General features: G+C 40.3%; 1 protein-coding gene across 2 annotated transcripts in view; it reads right to left on the bottom strand.

Moving 5' to 3' along the window:
• Positions 1–7584, bottom strand: part of ADAM10 (ADAM metallopeptidase domain 10) — a 136338-nt gene extending 128754 nt beyond the window's left edge. Inside the window, exon 1 of one of the 2 annotated variants that reach the window (XM_078448652.2) lies at positions 7256–7584. In XM_078448652.2, coding sequence (XP_078304778.1) covers positions 7256–7310 — 55 coding nt within the window. In that variant the 5' untranslated portion in view covers positions 7311–7584. Of the gene's footprint in view, positions 1–6510; positions 6736–7255 lie in introns of those variants that run through there. The other variant, XM_078448653.2, reaches the window with a different exon arrangement.
• Between the last annotated feature and the right edge of the window lie 10571 nt (positions 7585–18155).

Genomic DNA, 18155 nt, shown 5'->3' with positions numbered 1-18155 from the left:
GGCAAATGGAAAGACAATTCTGCTCGAAAAATCATATATGTACATTTGACTCAAATGCAAAGATCACATTCTTTTCCCTACTTTATCTCTGAAATAGGAAGTTCATAATTCACATAGTATCAAGAGTATCAAGCATATTCTTGAACCAGAGAGGCTAATTCCAACTTGAGAGTAAACATATACTTGCAAAGTAAAAATATACTTGCTAATGTATCTTTAAATTTAACCCTCCCCTCCACTCCAAATTCACCAAACTTCTACCTTGCAACTATCTGGAGCACTGCTTCCCATATGATGAGCCACATATTTCTGAAAGACTGTGCAAACTTTTAACCAATATCCAACAAAATTATTAGTTTTGCAAGTAAGACAAAATCCCAGACTCTGACATACATCCCACACTAGAACCTATCTAGATTCAAAATCTTACGATGTCTTATTTTCAACTTCAAACACTGAGGTCCTCTAAGTTTTATAAAACCATACTCTCTCCAGTGCAACAGCCTCTGAGATGTGCATTCAACAGTGAGCCCTCAATAAACTTTGTTAGCTTCACTTTAAACTTCCGCCAAGTTTTACCAGTTTTTCTTCTGTGAGATTTCTTGTTCTATCCTTATTTATTTCTACAATTACTACCCTAATCAAGGACTCAAACACATAATTCATCAAGCAGCTAATGTATCCCCTACTGTATCATATCGCACCTTCTCAACATGGATTCCAACCAACATTCCATAATACTCTACCTTGCAGTTATCATGGCCTAGAATATGAATAATTGGAGTCCTGGTTATCATGGCCCAGTTAGCACTTCTCATTTCCTGCCATGGACTCTCCATTCCAGGCAAATAAGCCTACAAGAACCTTACTAGACTGTTATGTCATTCCCTTTTCTCAAAAAGCTTTCCCCAACTGGCTAATGTTCCTTTAGCTTAATAAATCCTCATTTCAACTGCAACTACGATACATAATTGGAACTGTATTTTTATATCTTGGCATTTCTGTCTACGCTGACAAACTCAGTGCTTTTTACTCCTCACTCAAGACTGTAGCTTCACGACTCCTACTAACCACAGACTACAATAAACTGGTGACTAAACAGCAATGTTCTCACTGTACACGTTCTCACACTGTTTACTTGGAATTGTAATAGCTTCAGAATGAATTCACCCAGTATCAAAAGGAGTCTACATTCTCTAAGAACTATTCTCAGTACTGCTATTTCCTGCAACCTAGTGAGACAGGACTGTCCCTACTGGTACCAAGGCAAAGCCTTCACACAGCAGGATAGCAATGTTACTGCCCTCACGGGAATCAAACTGGTAGGATTATTAGTTTTTCCTTTTATTCTTATTATAACATTGCTTTCTTTACCTAGTATAAAAATTGACAACTAAATTAATTAGAATTACTGGATTTTTATTCACAAAAAGCAGCCATTTTAGAGTTGCTTGGAAGAATCACTAACAATCATTAAATAAATCAATTCCTCCTTAAAAAAAAATCTGGGGCTCTTTACCCAAGCATATCACAGAGAGTTGCCCATGTGCAAACAGTCCAAATGCAAATCAATTCCTAGAATTTGGAATGTCTGCCCTGTGACTTGGGGCTCAGATTTGAAAACACTGTGTTTTTCTGTCCACACTCTTTCATATATACAATTTATCTCCCCATTAGTGGCCACACAGGCCTCTCACTGAAACTTGTGTTGGCAGCTTTAACCAATGACTATGCTAGCCCTGCCCCCCAACTTCTCTACACACACAAATTCCATTTTTGTTACTCCACATATATATTTTATGCTAGACCATTCCAAAAATATACCTCCAACTTTGGCAAAAGTTTTCTAACCATTTGAATGCGATATAATTCAAAGGCAGACAAATTTAACTTTATGCAAATCACAAAGTCACTGAAACCATATGTAACACACAACAGTTACTTACTGCAAACAATAAAACACAGTCTGATAGTATGGGGAGCCTCTGTCACCTACCTTTTACCTAACTGCTTCTTTAAACACAGAGAACAGTTGTCTTAACTTGCAGTTTACATTCCTGCAGAGACTACTGCAATTGCCTATATTAAGATGTGGTTAATATCAACAATCTAGTATATTAGTTTTGAACCACAGTACTCATGATTCAAATCTAGGAAATGATCTACCTGTAGCCATATGAGTGTGCATTTTATTATTGTGTCTTCCTTTATTCATCATTTTTCTCTCTTCATTCTACCCTGCCTCTCTTTAACTAGCAAAATACATTGGTACAACATCATCCTAATTGTTCAGAACAAGGCAACCCCAACACTAAACTCCCCAAACCAAACACATATGTTAAAAGAGATAGATAGACAGACATAGATATATATTTTTCATATATACATATATAAACACACACACACACATATATATGTATATATACAAAGCTCATGTACATGTATTTCATAGAAGATGCAGAACTTATTCATTCCACCTTGTGTGTAAATGTATCAAGTATAGTTATTTAGTTTCCCACAGAAAATGTATTAGGAACAACTATTTAGAAGGTGATATCCTAAAAGTTTGCAAGAAAGTCAGGAAATCTAACGAAAAAGTTGGAAATACCATTGAAACTAGGTACAAAAATAAAAAGCACAATCACTTAGAATACCCATTTCAACTGCTTCTGGGAAAATTAAAAATAAAAACAAAAAACCAGAAATGACAATACAGACCAAGAACAAGAACAATTGTTCTTTATACTAATCCTCAATCCTTTAAAAAAAGATTAAAGTCAGCCCATTTTAAGGACACAGTAAATGTGTAATACATCTTAGAAAAACTTCCATCAAAAATTGCCAAAATTTTACAAGTCTAAGTCCCAGAGACTTGTTATTTGGAATCTTCCCATATGTGAACCTGTCACTGTCATCTCCCAACAATGTTGGAACATGTAGCTTATGGCTGAATGTATTACTCCATTTCATTTTATGAATTCAAAGGCAGAGTTTATGTTTATAACCTGTCCTTAAAAGAAAGGAAGCCTAAGTTTTTACTTACATGACCCTCAACCACTTTTTTCTGAGTCTCATCCAAGTAGAAAAAGAAATGGTTTCTTATTTGCTCACTGAAATAAAGTGATTCAGAAAAATTATAACCATCATTCTTTAAGACCTTCAAATTGTTGGGGTGCCTGGGTGGCTCAGTCAGTTAAGCATCCCACTTCAGCCCAGGTCAGGATTTCATGGTTCGTGAGTTCAAGCCCCACATCGGGCTCTGTGCTGACAGCTTAGAGCCTGAAGCCTGCTTCAGATTATGTGTCTCTCTCTGGGTCCCTCCCCTCCCTGTTCGTGCTCTCTCTCTCCAAAATAAACAAACATTAAAAAACAAATTACAAAAAAAAAAAAAAAAAAAAAAAATTCAAATTGTTATCATGGAAACAGGAATTTTTTTAATACCAAATAATCTAATGGTACATAAAAAAAAAAAAAAAGCACTGTGTATGCCAAAGCTTTTAACAAATTTTTAAGACTACTGAAGAAATAAAGAATTACAAAAAAATATAATAAAAGTTGGATAATAGGTTACAGTCAAAAAAATATTTTTAAAAGATTGGGTTCATCTATGCAAGATGAAGCCAAGGCAGAGATGCAAACAGCATACTCACAGGATCCACACCAGTAACAAAAATGAGTGAAGCAGGCCAAGTGTATTACCAGTAACTGCACTGATAGTAACTGCACTGACTGGTAGCACATGCCCAGTCTAAAAAGAACAGCTACTGCTCTCTACCACTCTGCTACAGACAATGGGACTGCGGCCCAGAAGAGCCTGGGGTTTCCAATTCTTCCCCCCAAATTCCAGAAATTCACAAATTTCATTGAGAAATTTCCCAATTTTTCAATGTTGAGAACTATTTGAAATCTAAAGACACCGCAAATCAAACAAAACACATCTCTAAGGTGTTTTAGTCCAGGGGCCACCTTTGAGCTAATATGTGAAAACTGCTTTCAAAAAGGCTATAAGGGGGCAATGGGTAAAAAGTTCAGGCTTTGAGGTTAAGCTGGCTTGGGTTTGAAGATCTAATTCACCACTCAGCAGGTGGATGATGCTCAAGAAGTTATTTCATCAAGCCTATTCCTTCAACTGTAAAATATCACCACTCTCTCATAAATGCTGACAAGTGAAACTCCTAACACAGTATCAGACACACAAAAGACATCAGAAAAATGTCCCTTCCTCCCCCTCCGTAACCCTGCAAGTTCTTTGTAAAATGTAAAAGAGATCAGATAAGAAACACCCCAGATCTTAAACAAGTTATAAAAAGAACATCAGGAAACAAAGGTGCCTGCTATGCCCATTTTCCCTCAACCCCTGCTACTCAGAGAGCTCCTGTACAGAGAAGACATAGTTAATGTAGGGCATGACTTGAATGGGCCTCAAGATGATACAGCTAACTGGATCTCAGTTAAAAAGATGAACAGTCAGAACTCTTAAAGACAGAGACCAAAAAAAAAAAAAAAAAAAAAATCTGTCTCTCATTAATTTCATAGACCCTTATAGAAGTGAGAGAAATTGCTTAAGCTTAAGCTTTGATACTTTTAATACTGTTGGCCAAACTTCCAGAAAACTTATTTCTAGAGAATGCATGGTACAAAGCAAATCATTTACACTGGATTTTTAAATATAAAAAAACATGCCACACTCTAAACTTCATTTCATATATAATTTCATCAAGTACTATTGGACTGAATACTGCTAGAGCTAAAATATCTTTGCTCCTCTCAAACACACTAAGTTTTAAAAAGAGAAAAGACAACAACTCTCCAAAATATTTGTGTTAAAAAGTAATATTCACACATACATAAAAATTCCTTGCACTATATTTACTCAGAATAGTTTCAATAAATTTCTACTACCGTTACGAATAATAAAGAAAAGATTTTTATGTATACATTTGAATACATGTCTGTTAAGACACTAACTCTGGAAACTTTACGGGATCTTCCTACAAATACAATAGACTGAGACATATGTTAGAAATGAACACCCTTAGGAAAGCTGAAGTTTTAGGATTCTAAACACTTTCATTCTCTCTTCCAACTTTCCACTTGTCATATTAAAAGAAAAAATTAATGCAAAACAATGATTGGCAAATCAAAATGGGGGAAGCAACTAAAACCATTTATTAAGAACGTAAAAGTGATCTATAAAGTTAAATCCAAAGTTAAATCCAACTTCTCCTAATATACATAAACATATTCATTTCTTTCATATGCTAAACAAGTACATTTAATTTGAATGTATTCTATTCTGTGTATCATCATCATATAAACTTCTTACAAACTTGACCATAAATATAAATAGCTCAAATTCATATTTAAAGGTAGTTCCTATCACAATAAAATCACAAATATCTCCATATGCCCAAAGTCTACAATCTTGATGCTAATTTTAAAATGGAAGTTTCTTATTAGTGTCTTTAAGTTCTGCTTAAAATAAACATAAAAAAATCAAAAAGTAAGTAACCTTTTAATGTTTAATGCAAGGATACTTTCTGAATGACTCGAGAGTTTTGAATTTAGACTTTTGTGTAAGAAGGGTCTTAACCCACAAAGATTATGCCGTTAATTCACTTTTTCTTCAACCATCAGGCTACACCAGTTTCTATTCTTACTGTTTCATTCCTTAAAAACAAAAGTCATTTTATATATTACCACTCCTCAGTAGTTTAAAGTACCTCATGTGTTTGTCTTACTTTTTACCACCTTCTAGAAATCAAGACTCCAACACCTGACTATAATCACAAATAGAACAGACAGAAAAATGATTTGTTGGAAGCCACATACAGAACGTAAATACAAATGTTAAGTGAAAAGGCCCTTATAAGAGTTTGTAGCACATGATACTTCTTAAAACTAAACATCTACTAGAAGCTCTTAATCTAAAATATGTATCTAACAAAAAAACACCACAAACTACAACAAATGTGTACCTACAAAGTATCATTCTCCGACTAAGTAGAACTCGAGTCGAAAATACACTTGGCTCTGCAATCGCCAAGTTCAAGTGACAAAGAACAGAAACAACGCACTACTTAAAATATACAGCATTTTCTAAGTGATCACATTAGGTTATACTCATCCAAAGCATTCCGGGAAGTTTTTTTAATTCAGTGTTTTTAAACACACTTTGAGGTGTTTTAAGTACACTTTGGGCAAAGTCAAAAACTTTACCTGAAATGAAGCCCTTTACACAACAACAAAACAATGCAGCCGGTCCTAGGATACGCTGGAAATAAAAATCGTCTTCAAAACCCGAGTTATCAAGAAAGTATCCGCTTACGGTAAATTTAACTCCAATTTGCGGGGTGGGATAGTTGCTACAGTCTGACAACCCACTAACTACACTGTTCGTCTACTCCACCTCAGAGTTTAAGAAAACTCAAGTTGTGGGTCACCCAGGGAGTGTCCCTCTAACAGACACAATCCAACCTGCAGATCAAAGAACATCCCGAAACGGCTTACCTTTCTCCCCACCAAACCCTTTCCCCTGGGCAACAATGTTTTCACTGAGCATAAACACACCCTCCTGAGAGCTGTCTCCAAACACTCGGGCAGAGGCAGGGCACTATCGACAGCGGAAGCGACTCGTCTCAGACAAGCAGGGGACCACTGTTACCCCTCCACGGGCTGCCCCTCTGCAGAACCGGGTCAGTCTGGATCGCCGAGCGGGGTAAAGAACAATACATCAGCCCCGCCGCACACATCGCAACTTCCCACGAGCCTGCGCGGCGGTTCCCCGCGGTGGAGCGGACTCCAGAATCCCCCACCGGGCACAGGCTGGGGACGGAAGGAGGGAGGCAAAGACTGCCGGCCCCGCGGCGACTGCCAGTCCCGGCAACCCGGCGAGCAGGCTGGAGGTATGGAGCCCCCGGCCTGGGCTCCACGGCTCACGCCCGGCGACTCGGATCTCCAGACTATTTCTCTGGGAGGCGACCCCCGCCTCCCGTGGCGCCGGGGCAGTGGGGGTAGGGAAGGCCTCGGCGGAGGCTCGGAGCCTCCACGGCCCGCCACGGAAGGGAACGCGGTCGGGGCGCGGGGGACAATAGGCAGCCGGGAGTGCTGCGCGCCGGAGTGGCGCCGCCGGCCGGCCGGGCTGACTGACGCGCCCGCCGCGCGGCGCGACTGGGCTCCGCTCGACCCGGCCGCCGCTGCCGCCGCGCGGTCCGCGGTGGTCAAGGCGTCCCCGGCGTTCGGGGTCGTGCCTCACCTCCCAGCCCCGCCGCCCAGGAGAGGAGCAGAATTAACACTCTCAGCAACACCATCTTCCGCGGCCGCCGCCTCCTCACGGGTTAACAGCAGCACATCGATCCGGAGGGAGAAGCTGAAGGGGCTTGGTCCGGAGTCTCCACGGGAAGCCGGGACCTCCCCTGGCAAGAGAAACGGCGAAGCACCTCCCTCTCGCTCCACTTCAGGGGCCGGCAAAGCTCCCAGCTCCTCCAAAACAGGGAGCTCCCTCCCCCTCGTTCGTTTCCTTCCTCCCTTCCCCGCGTTCCTTCCCCGCGTTCCTTCCCTCTTCTCTACCTCCCTCCCCCGAGCCTGGGGCCTCCGCCTCCTTCCTCACCACGTGACGCACCGGTGCCCAACCAGTAGGCCCAGCCGCACCCCTTCCTCCCGACCCTCCCCCTCCCCCAGGCACCCCAGGGGCGGGCGCATGCGCACGGGGCCCGGTTCCCGGGCTGCTAGGCCTGCCGCCGCTTCCTGTCCGCCGGCGGAGAGCTGGGATTGGGCTTGGGAGGCGGGGTTTCTCCTGGTCCCGCCCCTCCAACGAGAGCGCAGCTCCGCAGAGCTAACCGGGCTCCCTAGTTCTTATCGCTGCTAATGACCGTCCCCAAGGCTAAAACGGGAGAGTGAAGGATGTTAAGAGGCCGCTTTTGTCTTAACTTCGCATGAAAGGGAGATTTGTATTTCGTTTTTTTTTCTGCCTCGGGTGGTGCACGACATCACCCAAGTAAACGAAAGCAAAGTCCCAACAAGCGACAGCCACCAGTGATCAAAACAGATGTAAAACCTTCAAGCCCAGAAAGGAAAGATGTAGCCTATGGCATTTTTTCTGAATTGTTTAAAAATTTGTCGCAGATAAGGCTTTGGCCATTCTAAATGCGTGCAGCTTAAATCACATGGTCCTAAGTCTCCTGCCCAAAGCATGTCCTCTTTACCACTCTCTTTTTCACATCTCTGAGGAAAACTCTCTTATCGTCCTCACCCCAACTTCTTTGAAGCTCATGTGTGGTTTCTCAGTAACTCACTTTGGTTCTTTAAACTTCTATTCCATGGATTAAAGACTTAAACATAGAACGTGAAATCGTGAAACTCCTAGAAGAAAACAAGGCATAAGCTCCTTGACATTGGTCACAGGCAACAAAAGCCAAATAAGTGGGACTACATCAAACTACACGGGGTAATGAACAATCAGAATGAAAAGGCAACCTATAGAATGAGAGGAGATATTTGCAAATAAAAAATATATAAAGAATTTACACAACAGCAAAGAAACAAATTATCCAATTTAAAAATAGGCAGAGGACCCAAATAGACATTTTTCTAAAGAAAACATACAGATGGCCCACAAACACATGAAAATATGCTCATCATCACTAATTATCAGAGAAACACAAAACCACAATGAGGTATTACTTTATGTCAGAATGGCTAAAATCAAAAGCACAAGAAATAACAAGTGTTGGTGAGAATGTGGAGAAAAGGGATTCCTTGTGCACTGTTGGTGGGAATGCAAAATAGGTGCAGCCACTGTGGAAAACAGTATGGAGATTCCCCAAAAAGTTAAAAATAGGGGCACCTGTCTGACTTAGCAGAGCATGCAACTTTTTATCTCAGGGTTGTAGGTTTAAGCCCCATGTTGGGTGTAGAGATTACTTAAAATTTTTAAAAATCTTGGGGCACCTGGGTGGCTCAGTGGTTTGAGCATCCAACTCTTGATTTCAGCTCAGGTCATGCTCCCAGGATCATGATCCCAGGGTCAGACCTGCATCAGGCCTGCTTATTAAGATTCTCTCCCTCTGGCCCTCTCCCCTACTCACTCACTTGCTCTCTCTCTTAAAAAAAAAATTTGTTTATCTTAAAAAAAGTTAAAAATAGAATTATCATAGGATCCACTAATTACACTAGAAGTGTATAGAATTGTTGAATCCTCATGTTGTACACCTGAAACTAATATAACACTGTATGTTAATTATACTTGAATAAAAAATAACTTTTTTATTAAAGATTTTTTTTAAGTAATCTCTATACCCAATATGGGACGTGAATTTATTAAACCCCAAGATCAATAGTCACAGGCTCCACCAACTGAGCCAGCCAGGATCCTAAAGAATAAATTTTAAAATAGGCAGAGGAACTGAATAGACACTTTTCCAAAGAAGATATCCAAATGGCCAACAGTACAACACTGATCATCAAGAAAATACAAATCCAAACCACAATCCTCACTATTAGAATGGCTATCATCAAAAAGACAGGAGATAATAAGTGTTAGCAAGAATGCAAAGAAAAGGGAACACATATGCACTGTTGATGGGAAGGTAAACTGGTGCAGCCATTATGGAAAATAGTTCCTCAAAAAATTAAAAATAGAACCACCATATGATCCAGCAACCCCACTTCTGGGTATACATCCACAGAAAATGAAATCAGAACATTGAAATGTGCACTCCCGTGTTCATGGTAGAATTATTCACAATAGTCACAACATGGAAACAACTTAAGTCCCTCCATAGATGAATGGATAAAGAAGATATAGTATATACATACAACAGCATATTATTCAGCCATGAGAAAGAAGGAAATCCTGCCATTTGCCACATCAGGGGTGAACTCTGAGGGCATTATGCTAAATGAAATAAGAGATCTGATATTGTGCGATCATGCTTATATATGGAATCTAAAAAAGCCAAACTCATAGAAACAAAGAGTAGATTGATGATTACCAGGGGCTGGGGATAGAGAGAGGGAAATGTTGGTTAAAAGGCACAAATTTCTAGTTATAAGATGAGTACATTCTGGAGCTCTAATGAACAGCATGGTGACTATAGTTAATACTGTATTACATACTTGAAAGTTGTGAAGAGAGTGGACTTTAAATGTTCTCACCACAAAAAAGAAATGGTAATTATGTGAGGTGTTACAGGTGTTAACTAACCCCCCTGTGATAATTATTTTGCAATATTGTGTATCAAACCAGCACATTATACATCTTAAACTTATACAATGTTATATGTTGGATATATCTTGATAAAGCTGGAAAAAATAAAGTTGAATAAAAGTACATGATTCAGTGGCATTTAGTACATTCATATTGCTGTACAACCATCGCCACTATCTAGTTCCAGAACATATTCATATGACAAATAAGGGAGAAAGGACACTTTTATTTCATTAACTAGAACTTTTTAAAAATGTTTATTTATTTTTGAGAGAGAGCGAGAGAGAATGCAAGTGGGGCAGAGGCAGAAAGAGGGGGACAGAGAATCCAAAGCAGGCTCTGCGCTGACAGCAGCGAACCAGATGTGGGCTCAAACTCGAAAACTGCAAGATCATGACCTGAGTGGAAGTCGGACACCCAACCGACTGAGCCATGTAGGTGCCCCTTAACTAGAACTTTTTTTTTTTAATGTTTTTATTTATTTTTGAGAGATAGACAGAGCATGAGCTGGGAAGGGGCAGAGAGAGAGACACACAAACAGAATGTGAAGCAGGCTCCAGGCTCTGATCTGTCAGCACAGAGCCCGACGTGGGGCTTAAACTCTTGAACTGGGAGATCATGACCTGGGCCGAAGTCGGATGTTCAACCAACTGAGCCACCCAGGTGCCCCTTAACTACAACTTTTTGATGGCATTTAACTAGATATTCTTTTATCTATTTGGCATTCTGTTTCAATAGGCTGAATTCGGAAATATAAATATTAGTAGTATCATTATTAATAATAAAATGGTATTCCTATACTTTTTATGCTGTATATTTTTTAAATTTGTTACCCTTTGCCTAAGTCAAGAGTATGCTTCTTTGTCAGTTTGACAAATACATTATTATAGTTTTGCTCTAACATTAATAAATACAGTCAGTCAGTAATTCCAAAGCCATCATTAAGAGCTTCCATTTATCAAGGTGCTTGGATAGCTCAGTTGTTTTAGTGTCTGACTTCAGTTCAGGTCATGATCTCATGGCTCATGAGTTCAAGCCCCATGTGGGACTCTGTGATGACAGCTCAGAGCCTGGAGCCTGCTTTGGATTTTGTGAGCTTTGAATTCTCTCTCTCCGCCCCTCCCCTGCTCACACTCTGTCTCTCTCCTTCAACAATAAATCAACATGGAAAAAAAAATTTTTTTTAAAGAGCATATCCATTTATAATGAGGTACCTGGCTGGCTCAGTCAGTACATCATGTGACTCAATCTCAGGATCTTGGGTTCAAGATCCAAGATGGGTGTGGAGCCTACTTAAAAGTAAAAATAATAACAACAATAATAATAAATGGAATTATTAAAGGATGACAGGGAGGCCTGGGTGGCTCAGTGTGTTAAGAGTCAAACTTTAGCTGAGGTCACGGTCTCACCTTTTGTGAATTCAAGCCCCTCATCAGGCTCCTCAATGACCATGCAGAGCCTGCTTGAGATTCTCTCTCTCTCTCCCCTCCCCCTCTACCCCTCCTGTGCACTCTCTCTCTCTGTCTCTCAAGAAAACAAAACAAAAAACAAAAACCTTAAAGGATGGCAGAGTTTCATGAACTTTTTTTCCATTTCTTAAAAGACACAGTTACCTGCAAACATTACATTGTCTATCACCTTTGCTTATTACTATTTTCTTTTGGTCGTGCTGTCAACAATTATATTTTGATTTTCCAGTTATTCGACGATCTTGCGGCATGTTTCATGTTGCACAGTATATAATTAGTTTTATTATAATTATTTTAAATTAATTTTTATAATTGATTTATGATGGTTAGAAGCAAATGACACTTTCTCTTTGAATTCAACTGGAAAGAATCCAAAATCATATTTTGCATTACCAAGATGACCACTGAATATCAAACTTAAGTTTGTGTCCCTTTTCGGGCACCTGGGTGGCTCAGTCTATTGCGTGTGACTTCATCTCAAGTCATGATCTCCTGGTTTGTGAGTTAGAGCCCCACCTTGGGCTCAGGGCCTGCTTCAGATCATCTGTCTCCCTCTTTCTGTCCATCCCCTGCTTATGCACTCTCTTTCTCTCTCTCTCTCTCAAAAATAAATAAACATTAAAAAAAATAGATTCATGAGCCTCAAGTCAAGCTTTGTGTTGACAGCTCAAACCCTGGAGCCTGCTTCAGATTCTGTGTTTGCCTCTCTCTTTGCCCCTCCCCAGCTTATGTTATGTCTCTCTCTCAAAAATAAAGAAACATTAAAAAAAAAATCTTAGAAAAATAAATAAATGAACTTTAAAAATCTTTAAAAAAAAGGAATACAGGGGCGCCTGGGTGGCTCAGTCGGTTAAGCGTCCAACTTCAGCTCAGGTCACGATCTCGCAGTCCGTGAGTTCGAGCCCCGCGTCAGCTCTGGGCTGATGGCTCAGAGCCTGGAGCCTGCTTCCGATTCTGTGTCTCCCTCTCTGTCTGCCCCTTCCCCGTTCATGCTCTGTCTCTCTCTGTCTCAAAAATAAATAAAACGTTAAAAAAATTAAAAAAAGAAAGAAAGACACAAAGGGAAATTGCTTTAAAAAAAAAAAAGTAATACAATCTTTTTTTTTTTAAGGTATCTTTTGGCTTCACTTGTTTTTTTTTTTGTTTTGTTTTGTAACATTTATTTATTTTTGAGAGGCAGAGAGACACAAAACATGAGGAGAGGAGAGGCAGAGACAGAGGGAGACACAGAATCCAAAGCAGGCTCCAGGCTCTGAGCTGTCAGCACAGAGTCCGACCTGGGGCTTGAACTCACAAACCACGAGATCATGACCTAGCCAAGGTCAGACACTTAACCAACTGAGCCACCCAGGTGCCCCTCATTTATTTATTTTTGAGAGGTGGAGAGGGGCAGAGACAGAGGGAGAGAGGATCCCAAGCAGATCCCAGCATGGGGCTCAATTCCACAAACAGTGAGATCATGACCTGCACCAAAATCAAGAGTCGGACTCTTGACTGACTGAGCCACTCAGGAGCACCTAAGATTTTTTTTTAAGTAATCTCTGTATCCAATGTGGGGCTGGAACCCATAACCCTGAGATCAAGAATCACACACTCTCCCCACTGAGCCAGTCAGGCACCCCACATTTTTATTTTAAAGCATAAATACATAAAAGACCAGCTTCATAATGAATGGTATTAAAATGTTACAAGTTTGAACTGCTATTTTGTTTAAAATTTTAACTTACCACATTTTCGGTATTTTGCAAATGTATGGGAAACTGATGATTTACCATCATAGACTGCCTGGGTTTGGCTCCCCACTGTCCCATGTGTAAGCTGTATGAATTTGGCCAAATTATTTCACCCTTTCTAACCTCAATATTTCCTTATAAAATAGGAATGATAAAATATTTGTCTCATGGAATTGTTTTGATGATTAAATTTAGTTAACACCGTAAAGTGATTATAACAGTGCCTGGAAGGTAATAGTTGGTATGTAAGCATTTACTTAGTTAGAATATATAAGTATCACAGTCCTTCCATGAATACTCAAACATCCATTCAAAAGCAGCAATTAATAGTATTACTTCCTTAGCAGCAATACACAGTTTTGATACTACCAGTATAATAAAAGTTATCCTCGGGGCGCCTGGGTGGCGCAGTCGGTTGAGCGTCCGACTTCAGCCAGGTCACGATCTCGCGGCCCGTGAGTTCGAGCCCCGCGTCAGGCTCTGGGCTGATGGCTCGGAGCCTGGAGCCTGTTTCCGATTCTGTGTCTCCCTCTCTCTCTGCCCCTCCCCCATTCATGCTCTGTCTCTCTCTGTCCCAAAAATAAATAAAAAAACGTTGAAAAAAAAAAATTAAAAAAAAAAAAGTTATCCTCAAGCTGCAATAATGAGAAATTTGGCAAGTATATGTCTGTATACAGAATATTACACAAGTAATACTACATGAAAATGCTTGTTGCACAACTCAAGCCAATCCTGGTAAATGTTTCAACAATTACATTTGAAACTTCCAACTCCTAATAAACTGCCTTCTGGATGTCTCACTGTGATGCCAAATTCAATATGTTAACTTCCTGTCTCTGATAATGGCACCACCACTCTCCCAAACCTGGGGTAGAGGGTAGAATCATCGCAGACTCTTCCCTTATCTACTCAGAACCAGTCACCACATGCTAATTCTTCCACTAAAAATGTCTTTCTTGTGCTTTTAATCTTTCCCTTCCCATGACTGTCACTCCGATTCACACAGTTGTTTTCTCTTGCTTACACGCGGCAGGACTTCTAACCCATGTCACTCCAGTCTCTCACTTCTGGTCCTCACCTCAGTGCACTGCAATTGGCTTCCACCCCCTACTATTCCTAGAAAGCTAATCTTGCCATGGCCATCAAACATCTGTTATCAGTGTCACTGGACACCCATACTCCTTATCTAACTAGACCTCTTGATCAGTTAACATCTCTTGTCAAAATTCCTTCCTCCAGTGTTTTCCAAGGCCCTGCTCACTCCTGATTTTTCTTCCTACTTTTAACTGTGCCTTCTTCTGCATCTCTTCCCCGGGGCTTTTTCTTCTCTTTATCCTTTAAATATTGGTGGTCCTCAGGTCTTTATTCTTGGCTCTTTTGTCTTCTCATTCTTCACGTGCATGATCAGTTTTTACTACTCTAAAATGTCTATGACTCACTGGGTCTCTCTTATATGAATTCTACCCCAGTGCCTAGCACACAGCACTTTTCCTATACTTGTGTCCCAAGTTCCAGACCAAATCCTAGTTGTGGCATTTACCAGCTGTAAACTTGAGTAAGTTAAGGCACCTGTTCCACACTTTGGACATTTTTTTTTTTAATTTTTAACGTTTTACTTATTTTTGAGACAGAGAGAGACAGAGCATGAATGGGGGAGGGGCAGAGAGAGAGGGAGACACAGAATCGGAAGCAGGCTCCAGGCTCTGAGTTATCAGCTCAGAGCCCGATGCGGAGCTCGAACTCACGGACTGCGAGATCATGACCTGAGCTGAAGTCCGACGCTTAACTGACTGAGCCACCCAGGCGCCCCGACTTTGGACATTTTTACGATGGGTAGAATAGTTAAGACCTACCTCAGAGGGCTGCTGTGAGAGTTACATAAAGTGGTAGATGTAAAACACTAAGAATATTACCTGGCAGATGTAATTACAAAATTTTAGGTGTTGTTATTATTGCCTATCTAACATTTACTAGCCAAACCCTCCCAGTACACCAAATATAACATGTCCCAAAACGAACAAACCCCTATATCAACCTACTCAAACCACGTTTTCCTCCTAACTTTTTTGTCTTGGTTAGTGACAACCCCGTGCAAGCAATCACCTAACTCTTCTCCCATTCCAGTAGGGTCACATGTTTAATCTCCATCCTGTCAACCACCCCCACTCACCTCTATGGCCACAGCCCAAGTTCTGGTCTCTCTGTCTCACATTACTCGCTCATTGTCCTTTTGCCCCCGTTGCTACAAGAGTGATCTTTTAAAAAATATACATATATATATCCTTTTATTTCCAGGATAAAATGCAAGGCCTTCATGATCTGGTCTTTGCCTTCCTTGCCAGATTCATCTTTCATGGCTCTCTTTTCTTACTTTATCTTCTAAAAGCTGCAAGGACAAAAACCAGAATAACAGTAACAGCTGGCAGTTAGTAAGGAAATGAAAGCTTAAAGAACTTAAATAAATTGCCATCTAGGAAAAAAAATGGGGCACCTGGCTGGCTCACTTGGTAGAGAATGTAACTCTTGATCTTGGGGTTGTAAGTTCAAGCCCTGCATTGGGTATAGAGATTATTCTGTAGCAGAGCCAATGTCCAAAGTTAAATCTGCCTCCAAACTTTGTGCTTAATCACTACAATATGCTGCTGTTCACCTGCAATTGTCTTCCCAAACACAAGTGTCACTTCCCTCTTTGACATCTTTGCACATTTTATTCCCTCCATGAGGAATGCCTCTCCCATTTATCCTATATATTCTATAAAACTAGGCTCAAAATATCCAAGACACTTTTTGTGCTAGGATTTTGCTTTCTGTGTAAGAATCAGAGAAGAAAAGGACTTAGAAAATCCACTTTTGGGGAAAGAGAACATTGAAAAATGATATTTAAAACTTAAGGCATTTAGGGGCACCTGGATGGCTCAGTTGGTTGAGTGTCCAACTCTTGATTTCAGCTCAGGTCATATCTCAGGGTTATGGGATTGAGCCCCACATCAGGCTCCAAGCTGAGCATGGAGCCTGCTTAAGATTCTCTCTCTCCCTCTCTCTCTCTCACTCTCTCTCTCTCTCTCCCTCCCCTTCTGCCCCTCCCCCCTGCTCATGCATATTCTCTCTCTAAAACAATAAATAAATGAATAAATAAATAGCTTTTAAAACTTAAAGCATTTATTTTTTTTTAATATTTATTTGTTTTTGAGAGAGAGAAAGTGAGTGAGCATGAGTGTGGGAGGGGCAGAGAGAAAGGGAGACAGAGAATCTAAAGCAGGCTCTGCACTGACAGCAGCAAGCTTGATGTGGGGCTCAAACTCACAAACCCTGAGATCATGACCTGAGCTGAACTTGGATGCTCAACTGACTGGGCCACACAGGCGCCCCAAGTTGGTAGAGCATGCAACTAGAAGACGTGACAAATGTCAATTTCCTTTCAAACATAAAGAAACAGATATTATTAAAGATATGGCTCAGACTTCTTTTCTGTTAAATCTCCCCTAACTTTGTCATTAGACAAAATTTAATTTATACCATTTATTTCTAATGTAGCTTTATTAAACTGTATTGTATTTGTTTATTTAATATCTTCCCTAATTCTTTTCTTAAAAGAAAAGCATCATAAACTATCCCCTCCCTATGTTTTTCGTTCCCTTTATCTCCCTTCCTTTTATACAGTGTGTTAAAAAACAAAACAGCAGGCTCAGAATGGAGCCATTTATGCTAAGCCCCACATCACCAACCTGAAACTTAATTATAGTTGCTACTCAGAAATGGAATCTTAAACCAGACAGTCAGAAAATGCCTGATCAGCACTAGTTAGGTAATCTGCCAGATAGGCTCCTACCATCTCCTAAAGGAATTAATTTTGCAATAACCAACCCACTTTTTTGCCTAGTAGAACTTTCCCTATTCCCACCCCCTTTTGCCCCTAAAAGTCCTTCATTTTATGGAGGTCCTCTGAGCCCTTATCTATCTGCTAGATTATTATTATCTGTTGCCTGATTTGAATTGATTTTTGTCCAAATAGTCTTTAAAAATTTTATTTTTTTTTATTATTTTTTTTAAATTTTTTTTTTAACGTTTATTTATTTTTGAGATAGAGAGAGAGACAGAGCATGAACGGGGGAGGAGCAGAGAGAGAGGGAGACACAGAATTGGAAGCAAGCTCCAGGCTCTGAGCCATCAGCCCAGAGCCCAACGCGGGGCTCGAACTCACGGACCGCGAGATCGTGACCTGAGCTGAAGTCGGACACTCAACCGACTGAGCCACCCAGGCGCCCCTAAAAATTTTAAATATGCCTCGGTTTATCTAATTGTTGCCTGGGGTTTTTCTAATACTTAGCCTTTAAAGCTCTGGTCACAACCTGGTAGTTCATAAGCCAAATTAGACTCAGAGGCATGTTTGGTTTGACTTGTAGTTAAAAGTTTTTTCTTAGGGGTGCCAGGGTGACTTAGACAGTAAAGTGTCCAGCTCTTGGTTTCGCCTCAGGTCATGTTCTCATGCTTGAGCCCCGTGTTTGGCTCTGCACTGACAGAGCCCAGCTTGCTTAGGATTCTCTGTCTCCTTCTGCCCCTACCTTGCTCATGCTTTCTCTCAAAATAAGTAAAATAAACTTAAAAAAAAAAAAATTCTCTCTCTCTTTCCCTCTACCCCCTCTCCCCTGCTCATGTGTGCTCTCTCTCTCTCTAAAAAAATTTTTCTAATAAAAATTAATAAAATAACAATAAAAAACATTTTTCTTAATTATACATCAATATTCA

The sequence above is a fragment of the Panthera onca genome, chromosome B3, assembly GCF_046562875.1.
Source record: "Panthera onca isolate mPanOnc1 chromosome B3, mPanOnc1 haplotype 2, whole genome shotgun sequence".
Taxonomy (NCBI): Eukaryota; Metazoa; Chordata; class Mammalia; order Carnivora; family Felidae; genus Panthera; species Panthera onca.
This window is presented reverse-complemented; position numbering and strand designations above follow the sequence as displayed.